The 14,427-nt window shown below is 37.5% G+C and overlaps 1 protein-coding gene across 1 annotated transcript in view; it reads left to right on the top strand.

The window, feature by feature from the left end:
* The window catches only part of ksr2 (kinase suppressor of ras 2), a 66,584-nt gene that overhangs the window by 42,019 nt on the left and 10,138 nt on the right, over window positions 1-14,427 (top strand). Inside the window, exons 8-15 of the mRNA XM_079471819.1 lie at window positions 1,555-1,609; window positions 2,435-2,603; window positions 3,366-3,407; window positions 4,764-4,830; window positions 5,954-5,960; window positions 8,298-8,665; window positions 12,427-12,523; window positions 12,823-12,956. Coding sequence (XP_079327945.1) covers window positions 1,555-1,609; window positions 2,435-2,603; window positions 3,366-3,407; window positions 4,764-4,830; window positions 5,954-5,960; window positions 8,298-8,665; window positions 12,427-12,523; window positions 12,823-12,956 — 939 coding nt within the window. The remainder of the gene's footprint in view (window positions 1-1,554; window positions 1,610-2,434; window positions 2,604-3,365; window positions 3,408-4,763; window positions 4,831-5,953; window positions 5,961-8,297; window positions 8,666-12,426; window positions 12,524-12,822; window positions 12,957-14,427) is intronic.

The raw sequence follows: 14,427 nt of genomic DNA, 5'->3' as shown, positions 1-14,427 counted from the left end.
TCCGTGTCCCTCTTTTATCTGACAGATTGAAGTGCCACAACAAATGCACCAAAGAAGCTCCACCCTGCCATTTACTCATTTACCACAGAGGAGGTAAGACTTCGCTCAGAGCCGTTTCAACATTAAAAGCTTCATTCCATCAGTGCTGTATGAGGCGGAATACATACAGATACGTCTTCAAAAAACTCTTTATGTTTTCAAACTCGTTCCTTTATGCTCAACTAAAGTAAATTACGTACTTTATCTTATTCAGGAAACACTGAGTTACAAAACTGTGTTTTAAGAACAGGATTAAACAATAATTGTAGTAAGAACAATGAGGAATGTCACTTTCATTGTTGGCGGTCTTCACATGTGCTTAATGTTCTTTATTAAAGCAGCGAAAAACAATTCGTCTTATGTCCTGTGATTCATTATGGGTAACGTGCGGTTTATACCCATCTGCTCTCTCCCTCTTTCTCCTTCCTGGACCGTATGCTGTCCCACCACGACTCTACATTGTGATGTTAAAGATCAAGGGACGTCTCAAAGTAAGACCTCCGTTATTAATGTATATAATGGTTTTAAAGCACTTGTACAATGCTTAGACAGGTTAAAGGTCATGGGTTTCCCAATGAACACATATAGTGATGAAATGTAAACATTGAATGCTTAAGTCATTTTAGAAGGAAGTGTTTGCCAGATGCATAAATGTAAACAAAAGGATGGATGAACGATCTCAAGACATTTAAGTATTCATGTCAGTTTTACTTTTATTTATATTATTGTATTTGTTTGGTATAAAGATGTCGATAAGACATTTCTAAGACCACTCTTTGTTAGTGATCATTTTTTATCACAACATTGCATTTCGGCTGAAAAATGGAAACCTTTTAAAAATGTATTTTTGCAAATCAGTTTATACACTTTTAGGATGTGGAAAACTGATTATTTAAATAATTAAATTATCTTTTGTTATTAAAATATATTTATTATTGTTTAATATTTTCATGCATGAATCTCATTTGATTTATACGTTGAAATGATAGACTTATGGCTTAGATGAATAGTATGAATCGAAACACCCCAAAATAAAAACTGTGTTTTCATTTACTTACACTCGAGTTGTTCCAAATCTGTTTACATTTCTTTGTTCATATGAACACAGAGAACGATATTTGAAGGTTTATAACCAAACAGATCTTGTCCCCCCATTGGCTACCATCTTGGGGAAATGACAATGGTGGTCAAAAGTGCCCCAGAACTGTTTGCTACATTCTTCAAAATATCTTCTTTTGTGTTCGACTCTACGGTATTTACATTGAATGTTCATACATATGTATGTCATGTGCGATATGTAGCAGGTACTGTAGTATACATGTTGCACGGTTTAGTGGCCCTTCCATTTAAATGTGACAAGACTTTTCAGAGTTTCACTGTTTCCGTGACAACTGCCTCCTGTTACCGTGGATACAATGCTGTTTCTTTCTCCCCTCTCTCTCTCTCTCTCTCTCTCTCAGCTCGTCAACTCGTCAGGACTGAGTCAGTACCATGTGACATAAACAACCCCCTCAGGTACTCAGATCTGCACATTAGCCAGACTCTCCCTAAGACCAACAAAATCAGCAAGGTAAGACCGTCAGTTCCCCTCACTTCAATATTATTTCCGAAGCATCGAACAAACAAGTCAAACCCTTTTGTTCTTGCTCTAAAGTAAACAGTATTGCAAACAATCTTGGTTAGACCAACACCAAACATCCGTCTTGTCATTTCTTGCACAGTTTGTTCGCTTAAAAGGTTTTTGTAAAAACTCGTGTGATCAGAATATCACTTGCAATGTTTGGGGAAATAAGAAATAAGATATTTTCAATCCAATGTTGATTTATATGGGCAGTAGTTTTCGCCACTGATTTAGACACGCCCCTTTCTCCAAAGCTCCACCCTCTAAGGTTAAGACCTCAGAGCTGTGATATATTAAGACCACCTTTTTAGTGAGATCTATCAGTAATTTAGCGTCTTTAAGTTTGGTTTAATTCTCAAAGTACATTATGACATTCATTGAAATGTTATTTTATTCTTTATACTTGTTTCTGAGTGATTTATTTAATGATTTCTCCATGACAAGATAAGGGTTGATAATAGAAATCTGACCATGACAGCAAAGAGAAAAAGATTACAACACTGTCATCAGTCTTTAAAGTGTCACAACACATAGATAACAAACTAGTATTCGTACTGCACTGTATGAGAAGTATTGACCAGATGTGTTCTCTATAGTTCAGGCCAGTGGGCTGATGGGAGATCAGATCTTAACCCCTCCGCTGGTTTTTAATACATCATAAATGCCTGATGCGAGTGGAAGAGTATTTATGTCTAACCACAGCACGGTCAAACATCGAGTATCATGAGTGATTTCATGCCTTATGACATCTTTAATTCTCTCATGCTTCTGCAGGACCACATCCCCGTACCATATCAGCCCGACTCCAGCAGTAACCCCTCCTCCACCACGTCCTCCACCCCATCGTCCCCGGCACCCCCGCTGCCACCCAGCGCGACGCCCCCCTCTCCAATGCACCCGTCCCCACAGAGCGCCAGACAGCAAAAACAGTCCAACCTTACAGGTGCCAATCCTCGACATTACTGTCTGTAATGTGATCCATTCAGTAATTCGTTTATATTTTAAACAGAAGTAATAAAAAGTGCTTTCTATGGGAAATTTCTGTACAGGGGTTAAAAACAACTGACATTAACCTAGAAATTCGATTTGACAGCTTAATTCGTGAATCAATATTTAAGTGCGAATCAGGGTGAAAGGAGGAGACCCTTTTCGACACGGATCTTTTGATGTAAAGATTTTTTTTAAAACATTTATTTATGTCCTAAAAAAGTTACAGATGCAGCTTAAAGTACTTTAGGGTCCAAAAGTCTGAGACCGGATTAGAAGTTTTCTTTAAATAGCTAATTTTAAGCAGTTTTAGCAGAAAGTTTTATCGAAAAATATCTTTTTTAGAAATTCATAGTTTCTTATTCGAAGTGGCTTGGATCCCAGCTGGGTTTTAAGGAACTCTTTAGAAGAGCATCATTTGTTTTTCAATAAAAACATAACAATCTATTTGTACGTGAATGAACAAATTGGTTTACTGTCCTAGAAATGATAGAGAATATTTACTTAAAAATAATAAAACATAAAAAAATGATTCTTTATAATCAACAAACGTTCCGTGTATATCCAGCTCGAGATCAAACTTTGAAGCAGACTTTTGGACTCTATATCCCTCTAGTGAATATACTTTTGTTTTTGATGAACTTACAGAGAGCAATATCACAGACCAATATTGAGGCGTTATTGAATTCTGTCTTCTTTCCTCTTATGCCCCACTCAGCATCTCATTACTACAAATACAAGCAGCAGTTCATCTTCCCCGGTAAGTGCGCCATAATTGGTCATTACCCCTACCCACAATGCCGTGCGACACAACGGGCGAACTTTTTTAGAAGTCAGTTTTTATGCCATGTTTCTCCGAGGCGTAACAACCCCCTCTTCCGCTCTATCTTCTCTTAACCAGCGGTGCTGTGTTCTCTAATGATGGTTCTTTTAAAGGCAAGGTCGCCTGTGCCTCTCTGACAAATAAATGCTGATAAGTGCCTGTATTCTGTGGGTGGCCGTCAGCTCTCTACATGTTTTTGATGAACGGATCTAGGGAGGAAAGCCATAAAGTGTCGCAGGCCTAATAGTTTAGAATAAGGGCTGATGAAACCAAATTTGCCGGTTCATTCCTGTGAAAGGTTAATGCAGGTGAGCTCTCGAAGATCATTAGCACCGTCGCGAGCCTTCCAGTTTTGTCCGTCAGGGCCGTCCATTTTGAATAGAAAGCGTTTGCTGTTGAAACATGGTAAAGCCACGGCGTTGTTAAGAGGCTTGTGTAATGAGAAATCACATTTTCCTTGTTGTTTTTAAGGGTTTTGTTTAACTTTTAGACTTAAACACTAGAAGAATTTTAACTATCAAAGTAAAAAAGAGGCTTTATTGAAGGTCTTTTAGACCTCAACACACTGTCTGATAAAAAGTTATATATAATCTTAAAGATACATGCAAAAAAGATTGCTTTTAAAGGGCTTATAATGGTTATAGAAACTTAATGAATACTGACAAACATAGTTATACTCAGAGAAAGAAAATAAAAATAGAAAAAAATCATTAAATTATTATTATCAATTTAGCAGTAGACGGGTATAACGGCACATTGAAAAAAACTGTTGGATTGACATAAATGTACATTGGGTGCACATATTAGAGTCATGTTTACTCCGCATCATTTATTTATTAATACAAATAATGAATGTATTTCTCTAATTCAATTGTTTCAGATTTTTTTTAAACAAAAATGGTTTCATATGTTAAAGTTTACGTTTCTCTTTACTTAATTGAGAAAGTTACTCTTCAAATGCAGTCTTACGCAAAGCATGCTGGGAAACCCTAAATGCTCTGAACAATTCTATGTTGACAAAACACGAATCATTCATGTAGTCACATCCTAAATGAATGGGAATGAAGTTGGATGACTGACTATGAAATAATCATGTGACATTTTCTTTATTGTGTTGAATTAACATGTTTAAATTAAGTACATTGGACGGTTAGCAAAATTAATTTTCTTCAGTGCGGTTGTTTCCCTGAATGTTTCCAAACGATGATGAATTACATTTTGTGTTCATCTATAAAAATAGATTTGTTCTCCTTCTGTTCTTTGCCCTCCTGACTTGACTCTTTTTCTTTGTAGACGTGGCCCCCGAGGTCCCCAGCAGGACCCCTCAGGTCATTCTGCATCCGGTTCTGTCTGAGCCCGGGTGAGTTTGTGTTTTTTTGTAACTTCTGATTTTAAAGACGATCACAGGTGCGCGATTCATTGGCTCCTTTACATCTTTTTTAAATGTGACGTTTAATCTATTTCAGGACATATTTTCTAATCTTCACAATTTGAGCTATTAGATTGAAGAAGCTGAATATTTCTATCATGTAACGTTTCTGTGCTTTATGGCGCAGGTCAAATTCAGTCTATGGCGGCATTATTCTCTTCTGTGTCACTTTTAAAGACATGTCAAAAGCATTCAGCATTGTTGACGGATATCACAGCATAGAGGATACAAATCTGTCTGAAATGTTATGTTTGGAAACGGTGTCTTGCGTCTATTTATGGGAGATGTGAGCATTTTAGATCATGGAATTATTGGAGCAAACACATTTGTGGTGTGATGCGACTTGGCCAAAGGAAGAACGGGGCCTTGACTTCACGCTACAGTGATGATGTCAGCCACATCACAAGCGGATGTTTCGGAAAAACCCAAAGAGACTTGCTTTCTTTAAATAACTTAATCGAGATCGGATAACTACCAAAGATCTAAAAACATGCTCGTACAGTCACAAAATACTCAAACTTGTAAGTGTTGCAGAGCTGTACGGTATGGTACAACGGACTGTCAGATCCTTCCTGCGTTGACATCACACATTTTCAACCCAAATGAGACGTGCTAAGAAACTCAGACATGTAAAGCATACAAAACGCTAGACACGGGATCTTTTCTCTTGAGTGGGTGACTATAATTACACGTTAGATCGACTCCACTGCCCTTTCCTGCCTCTGAAATTCATGGAATAGTTTCATTTCAAACAGCTTAAATCTGCCCTGAGCAAAAAAACAGTCACAATAAATCTTGTTTGATCCATTTGCCCAATATTACTTAGAATTCAGTCGCTTCACTTTCATAAATATTGCCTTAGAAAGTAGTTGTCTATGAAGGCAGTATACACAACTCTACTGGTTTTGGGACAGAGCCTTTACTAAATGAAAACATCTTCTGTACTTCTAATCATATTGTATGAGATGGAGCAAAGTCAACATTTTATTTGAATGAATTGAAAGTCAAACCTTTATTCTGCTGTGGTGAACTCATTGTCTTAATCTTCACACAGTACCAAAGTAAGTCCTCTGCTACAAATTGAGGTCGAGCCAACATCTGATGTGAGTCACTGTCTTTTTATCGGTCCATCTATTGGTCCATTCATCCCTCCCTCTGTCTATCTATCCATCCACGTCCATCTGAAGATTCATCAGTCTGTCTATCCATCCAAGCATCTGTCCATCTCCCTATTTATCTATCTTTTTCTGTCCGTCCAGTCCATCTCTCTCTCAATCTTTCTACTGCTGTATATGCATCTATCTCTCCATCCATATCTAACTGTCTATCTGTCTGTCTGCCTGTTTAAAAATCTATCCAGCCAGCCATCCGTCTGTCTGTCTATTTCTCTGTTCTTTCTATCTCTATCCATCCATCGATATGTATGTATGTCTGTCTGCCATCCATCTTTTTCACTGTCTGTCTCTTTATCCATCTCCCTCAATCTTTCTACTGCTGTATATGCATCTATCTCTCCATCCATATCTATCTGTCTGTCTGTTTGCCCATCTATCCAGCCAGCCATCCGTCTGTCTATCTATTTCTCTGTTCTTTCTATCTCTATCCATCCATCGATATGTATGTATGTCTGTCTGCCATCCATCTTTTTCACTGTCTGTCTCTATCCATCTCTCTCAATCTTTCTACTGCTGTATATGCATCTATCTCTCCATCCATATCTATCTGTCTGTATGTTTGCCCAGCCAGCCATCCGTCTGTCTGTCTATTTCTCTGTTCATTCTATCTCTATCCATCCATCGATACGTATGTATGTCTGTCTGCCATCCATCTCTTTCACTGTCTGTCTCTTTATCCATCTCTCTCAATCTTTCTACTGCTGTATATGCATCTATCTCTCCATCCATATCTATCTGTCTGTCTGTCTGTCTGTATGTTTGCCCATCTAACCAGCAAGCCAGCCATCCGTCTGTCTATCTATTTCTCTGTTCTTTCTATCTCTATCCATCCATTGATATGTATGTATGTCTGTCTGCCATCCATCTTTTTCACTGTCTGTCTCTTTATCCATCTCTCTATTGCCGTCTATATCTCCCTGTCTATCCACCCATCTCTCCATCCATCCACCCATTCATCCATCTCTGTCTTCTGTCTGTCTAACTATCTATTTCTCTGTTCTTTCTATCTCTATCCATCCATCAATATGTATGTATGTCTGTCTGCCATCCATCTTTTTCACTGTCTGTCTCTTTATCCATCTCTCTCAATCTTTCTACTGCTGTATATGCATCTATCTCTCCATCCATATCTAACTGTCTGTCTGTCTGTCTGTCTGTCTGTATGTTTGCCCATCTAACCAGCCAGCCAGCCATCCGTCTGTCTATCTATTTCTCTGTTCATTCTATCTCTATCCATCCATCGATATGTATGTATGTCTGTCTGCCATCCATCGTTTTCACTGTCTGTCTCTTCATCCATCTCTCTCAATCTTTCTACTGCTGTATATGCATCTATCTCTCCATCCATATCTATCTGTCTGTCTGTTTGCCCATCTATCCAGCCAGCCAGCCATCCGTCTGTCTATCTATTTCTCTGTTCTTTCTATCTCTATCCATCCATCAATATGTATGTATGTCTGTCTGCCATCCATCGTTTTCACTGTCTGTCTCTTTATCCATCTCTCTCAATCTTTCTACTGCTGTATATGCATCTATCTCTCCATCCATATATTACTGTCTGTCTGTCTGTCTGTTTGTTTGCCCATCTATCCAGCCAGCCAGCCATCCATCTGTCTATCTATTTCTCTGTTCTTTCTATCTCTATCCATCCATCGATATGTATGTATGTCTGTCTGCCATCCATCTTTTTCACTGTCTGTCTCTTAATCCATCTCTCTCAATCTTTCTACTGCTGTATATGCATCTATATCTCCATCCATATCTATCTGTCTGTCTGTTTGCCCATCTATCCAGCCAGCCAGCCATCCGTCTGTCTATCTATTTCTGTGTTCATTCTATCTCTATCCATCCATTGATATGTATGTATGTCTGTCTGCCATCCATCTTTTTCACTGTCTGTTTCTTTATCCATCTCTCTATTGTCGTCTATATCTCCCTGTCTATCCACCCATCTCTCAATCCATCCACCCATTCATCCATCTCGGTCTGTCTGTCTATTTCTCTGTTCTTTCTGTCTCTGTCTATCTATCTATATGTCTGTCTGTCTGTCTGTCTTCAACCATCCTATCCATTCATCCTTCATCCATGTCTTTCGTTCTTTGTCTGTCTGTCGATCTCATCTTTAACTGCTGTTTTCATCACTTCATAATTCAATAAATTGTATTCTCCATGAATCACCACTGAGATCCACACATACATTTAGATTTGTTCTCTCTTATCTAGAATGAGGAAGGCAACGATGAGGCAGAGGGCTCAGCAGACGAGTTTGAGGAGATGAATCTCTCCCTTCTGTCCGCGCGCAACTTCCCACGCAAGGCCAGCCAGACAAGCATCTTCCTGCAGGAGTGGGACATTCCCATGGAGCAGGTGGAGATCGGAGAACTGATCGGCAAAGGTCGCTTCGGACAGGTGTACCACGGACGCTGGCACGGAGAGGTGGCCATACGGCTAATCGACATTGAAAGAGACAATGAAGAACAGCTGAAAGCCTTTAAAAGAGAGGTGATGGCTTACAGAAACACGCGGCACGAGAACGTGGTCCTGTTCATGGGAGCGTGTATGAGACCGCCTCATCTGGCCATCATCACCAGGTAATCCCTAACAGTGTCGTTTTAATTTTTCACCCAAATATGAAAAGCTCTGTCATCGTTTTCTAACTCTCATGTCATTTCAAACCTGTTTGACTTTCTTACCTCCGAGCACAAAAGAAGATGATTCAACGAATCCCAAGGTTCAGCGAATTCAGTGTAATGGAAGGACATCAAGACTCATTTTACGCTTAATAAAGCAAGCACAAGAGTAAATGTATTTTTCCATGTCATGCTGACAGAACAATCATTTTTGGGTGAACTGTTCCTTTAGGTAAACTAAAAGAGGTGCTAAATTTCCAAGCTTGTAGCTGTAAGGTCCTTGCACATTTCAGTCGCTTTGAATTGAGTTACTGACCAAAAAAATCTAGTTGAATTAAGACGTTTTAACATGATGAAGCTGTTTTTGGTGTAAAACTTGAAATGATTTGTAGGGTTTATGTGAAGTGAGAGCTAGTCCGCTAGCTAACATGCAGATCGTAAACTTAACACACAAAACAAAAAAATAGAAAGATTTGGATTTATAATATTTTATGTGACATCCCTGCCGATAAAAACAATATGACCGTTTACAAAACACAACCCTGTAGAAAACAATAGAAACCCAACAGCAAACATTAGAGGAATTCTAATGGTTTCTATTAAAATACCATAATGAACCACAAGCTTTTTCCATTAAAACCATTAAAAAAATCATTTTTGTAGTGTATTTCGGGCAAGATTAATAGGATTTAACATCCTGCCATTAGAATCCATCAGACACCAGTAGAACCATTACAGTTTCCATTAAAACCATTACAACTTATGGTTAACTAATGGTTTCTATTGTTTTTTCAGCAGGGTTGGCAGATGGTAACCATGCAACATCATTAGATATTAAAATAATGCCCAAAAACACACTACAAAAATGATTTTTTTTAGTAAAGGCTAATAGTTAATAATGTTATTGTAATTTTTGCAGGATTTCTAATCAGGCACTGAATAGGGCACAAATGGAAAGTTCTTTCAGCCAGCAGAATTTGTTCAGGATTTTGGCAACCGAATCTGGCATGAAGCCGACTCGTGATTTTTCATGAACTTTGTGAACGTCTGTGTAAATCTGCTGAGTTTTCTGTTCAGTTTTGTGTACGCAGATTCACATACTTTGGGGTGAACTTATACTTTACTGTATAATTTCCAATCATCTCAGTGTATCTGTGCAAGTGGAAAAGGCTTTTTGGCCGTGACCTCATTGCTGGCATTAGTCGTTGCTTTCCACCTAATTTGAACAATTTTGTCAAGTCTGAAGAGAAATGCGAAGGCAAGTGGCTGAATGCGTTCACATGTCATGGTTCTCAGAAGGGATGTCATTCATTACGGGAATACGGGAGTGTGGGGTGAAAAAACAGACGCTTCTACACATCCTGAGCAGGAGATGGCCAGTGTTATTTCCTTCTTCCTTATACACAAATGACTGTTTGCTGTTTGACGGTGTGGAAACAGATGTTTGGCTGCTTGGTGCAAAATACCAAGATGCACGATAAAACTTTTTTTTTTATATAAACTAAATATCTGTTTTTATTATACTGAGAATCTATGAATCTGTTTTCTAATATGATTTACACACACAGACATGTGTACACATGCTATCGCACCAACATTTAGGGTCACTTGAGTGCATTGTTCTCACGATCTCAAAAAATGTATATGCTTGAATGTTCCAAATTATAAATGATATATAATCATTTCAACATATTCATTTATCAAAATTAAAATGAATTTTTAACTTGAACCGAATAATGATTTCTGCAAATTTGATGATAAACATAACACTGATTTAATGTTACATACTGTATATGTTATTTTATAGTTTTGCTAAGTTTTTCTGCTAAGTTTTCTGATATTCTCAAATGTGAAAAACAAGGTTATTTTAAACATAGAAAACGTTTCTGTTCATTTAAATCAAATCAAATATTGACCTGCAAATATTGGAAAACATAAACTGAATGAAAAATGTATGATAATGTATTATATTGTATATTATGTCATTATATATTTTAATAATGTTAAACAAAAATCAAATCAAAATACTTTCAATCAATCTTATATAGCAACATAAAACATAAACAAATAAATAATAAGATGACAAAGACACACCAAAATTACGCAAAACAAAACATTAGTAAGTGATTTAGTGAATAGGTCAATAGTCTTAGTGAGATGTGTGCAATTTTAGTTAAGTCTTTATTTATATTTTTGTTTTGGACAAGAGGTAATGATTTTTTTTATAGTTTCTAATCATAGGTAAGCAGACCCACATAGACCAAACTCAGACGTAATTGCTTGAATATGAATCTTTTATAAAAGTAAACACTATTGAGAAAAAAACCTATTGACCGTTTGTCTTGCATTGTTGCGAGTGATTATGCGTTGATTGTTTTCCAAATCGCCCCTGCTGTGTCAAATAACTTTGGCTTTTCCTCATATTGAGCACAAAATGTCAGAGCCCGTTATTATTTGCAGTAATCTCTCGGTTTCGACATTATAACTGTTGCATGCGGGACATTTCCATACAGACTGTGTAAATACGAAGCTGTGTATTTGCATTCTGCCGGTGCGTCATCACGCGTTTGAAGAGCCCCACACTGCAGAGGGCCAAAAGGCCAAAATGATGCTAAAAATGATCCTCGTACCCTGATGGATCTATTAATATGTATAAAGAGGAAAAAGAGGGCAGCCCGGGGAAAGACGCCAGCGTCTTCATCAGGTGTCTCAGCTGGAGATCAGTCGTTCTTCTCCTTCATGTGAAGATAAAGTTCACGGTGGTAAATCTGTATATGTAAATTCAGACCAGCGTTCTGACACACTTACATTGAAGTAGAAACATGAATCATCCGTGTCCTATACCGTACAGTCGGTGTAGGTTCTAGGTTCAAACTCTTCAAAGGCTGATTCATGAAGAAACTAAACACAGGGTGATGTGATCTAGTGGTCGGAGATTGCAGTTGGCAACCGGACGGGAGGGTTTGGGGCTGGGGGGGGTGTCCTGTATATGTATATTTACTGGATATTACTTTGGATGAGTTCTAGTCATCAGTTCTTTTTCAAAGATACGTTTTTTCTTCTAATGATGAAACCCTATGAAACACAAGTTTCTTTATAGACGCACAGATGAAACCATGTCCATCCCTGAGTCCCAGAAGTTGGGTAGCACCTGCCAATACGATTCACACTTTAGTTTTTTCCAGGCACACGTTTGCTTTCATGTTTGTTGATAATATCTAATATGTATGACCCATGAAATCTGTATAATATTTTCCAAATTCCTGTTTTTTTACTACACAATAGGAATGATACAAATTTTAACTAACTATGTTCATATAAACCAGTTCATTTTTTTCAAGTCAACTTGAATTGTATTACTTTTTTATCATTTTACTAGCACATTTACTATAGAAAGTAAGTGATATAAGAATACAACACTTTTTTTCATGTAGGGTCAACATTTGTTCAAGTGAACCGGACTTTTAATTTGACGACACGCTGCAAAGTCCTTTTCAATGCGTTAGGGATTAATAATGAATAATTATTAATTAATGAATTCATCTTGATGTTATCTATAGCGAAATAATATAAAAAATACAAAATTTGCCAGATACCGTGCCATTCCTGGTTACACAGCAAATCCCATTTTTATTCCTAGATTTTGCAATTTAACCCGTGTTTTCTGCATCGTGGAAATCATGGGACCCCAAATATGTGCTTTTATGTTTCTTTTCTTGTAGTTTGTGTAAGGGCAGGACCCTGTATTCAGTGGTGCGAGATGCTAAAGTCGTCCTCGATGTCAACAAGACCAGACAAATTGCCCAGGAGATGGTGAAGGTAAGACCAGCCAAGACTGTTACCAGATACATCCATCGTCTATCTCGCTTATCCCTTCTGGGGTCACGGAGAGTTCTGGAGTCTATCCCAGCTATCTCATCCTGAGACAGAATACATCCCTGGCACCTGGGCTCAGTTCATCACAGGGCTGTTTACCAGATGTCAATTATACGAGATTTTCATATTGCGAGATATTCATTTTAATATTCATTTTGTGTTAGAAAACGTTTATTATGCATTTGACATAAAGCAGTAATCCAACGGCATGTCATCACATTCAGAGTGCTTTTGTGTTTTAGGGGATGGGCTATCTACATGCCAAAGGAATCCTTCACAAAGACATGAAGTCGAAGAATGTATTCTATGACAATGGGAAAGTGGTCATCACAGACTTTGGCCTGTTCACCATATCGGGCGTTTTACAAGCGGGCAGGTACGCCGTATGCACTTCACCACCAATGATACACTACCTCCAAAGTTTAGGGTCACTTGACTGAATAGTTTCTTATCATCTAAAGAAGTGGGTTTAAATGTTATATACCGCAGAAATATACCGTACTTGTTTGTATAGACTGTTTCACTTAAACTTCCGGTAGACCTCCGCAAAGAATCAATAAATGTTAATTAGTTTGAATTTTATACAATTAAAATATTAATATAAACTAATATGTTTATAAATTAAATATTTAATAAATTATAACCAAACACAGACCAGAAACAAGCAAGTACATAAAAAAGCTTTAAAGGTACATTTATTTTATTATTTTATACTGTATATTTTTAATTTGATCATCATCGTCTATTATCTTGCTTGCATATTTATTGTGAGCTGGTTGCAGTGCATTCTGGTATTACCATCTTCACAAATTATACATTACTTTGCAAGGGTCACTTGACTGAAATTTTTCTTATGATCTAAACCTTTCTATGAAAATAAAAATGCTTTAATGTTGTAGGCAGAAATATACTGTACTATTAATTTATTGATAAATTAAATGAAACAATGAAATGGACCAAATAATCAGCCAATAAGAGGCCAAATTATAAGAACTCCTTCAATATGGTTTATAAAGCATCTCAAGGTGAGAATTCAAGTAGCTGCTTAATAAAATGTAAATTTCTGCAAATTGTAGACCACGAAAGAGGCTAAAATGTGACGTGGCTTTGGTCCGTTTCAGTTTCGTTGAGTTTACGATTCATCTAAAACGAGGAAAATATAGTAAATAATGAGTAAGTGACTCAAACCATTGAACAATAGTGTACTGTACATACCGTACTATTTTGCCTATGTCGCCCTAAAATACTGTCTTATTCAGCAGCACACTAGATTTGAGTACGTAGACTTGTCCGTTACATGATGAGAATCTAATTTACATCTCACCATACTACAGATATGAATGTCCTGAAGTACCATTATGACTTTCATAACTGCGTATTAAAATCCAAAGCCTGTAATTACAGAGAATGATCCAGAGAGCTAAATTCAGTTTCACCTTCAATATTCTCATAGTTCTTAATAAACGTCTGATTCAGTGAGCGTGATGGTAGAAGCAGATGTTATCGGCATATGAGCGCAGGGAGATCTCATTTGACAATGCAACTCCAATTCTGCGGATACGCCCTCTAGCAATATCATTCCAGCCGCGTGCGAAATTAAAAAACAGCTTGCCAAGAATTCTGCCGTTGTTTGCACGCCCCGCTCGTGACGAAATCTGTGACTTTTCTTATTCGGGAACACAAAACATACCTGCAAACTAGTCGCTTTTTGGCGAAATTTATGAAAAAATGGGGCATTTATGTGAATCGTGTAAATCCGAATAGTTTTCGCAAGCGCTAAATGAAGAACATTTAAGATGTTAAATTATGATTTGGAGCATTTGGAACGCAAGACGAGGGCAATGTAT

Source organism: Barbatula barbatula, assembly GCF_947034865.1.
Source record: "Barbatula barbatula genome assembly, chromosome: 2".
Taxonomy (NCBI): domain Eukaryota; kingdom Metazoa; phylum Chordata; class Actinopteri; order Cypriniformes; family Nemacheilidae; genus Barbatula; species Barbatula barbatula.
This window is presented reverse-complemented; position numbering and strand designations above follow the sequence as displayed.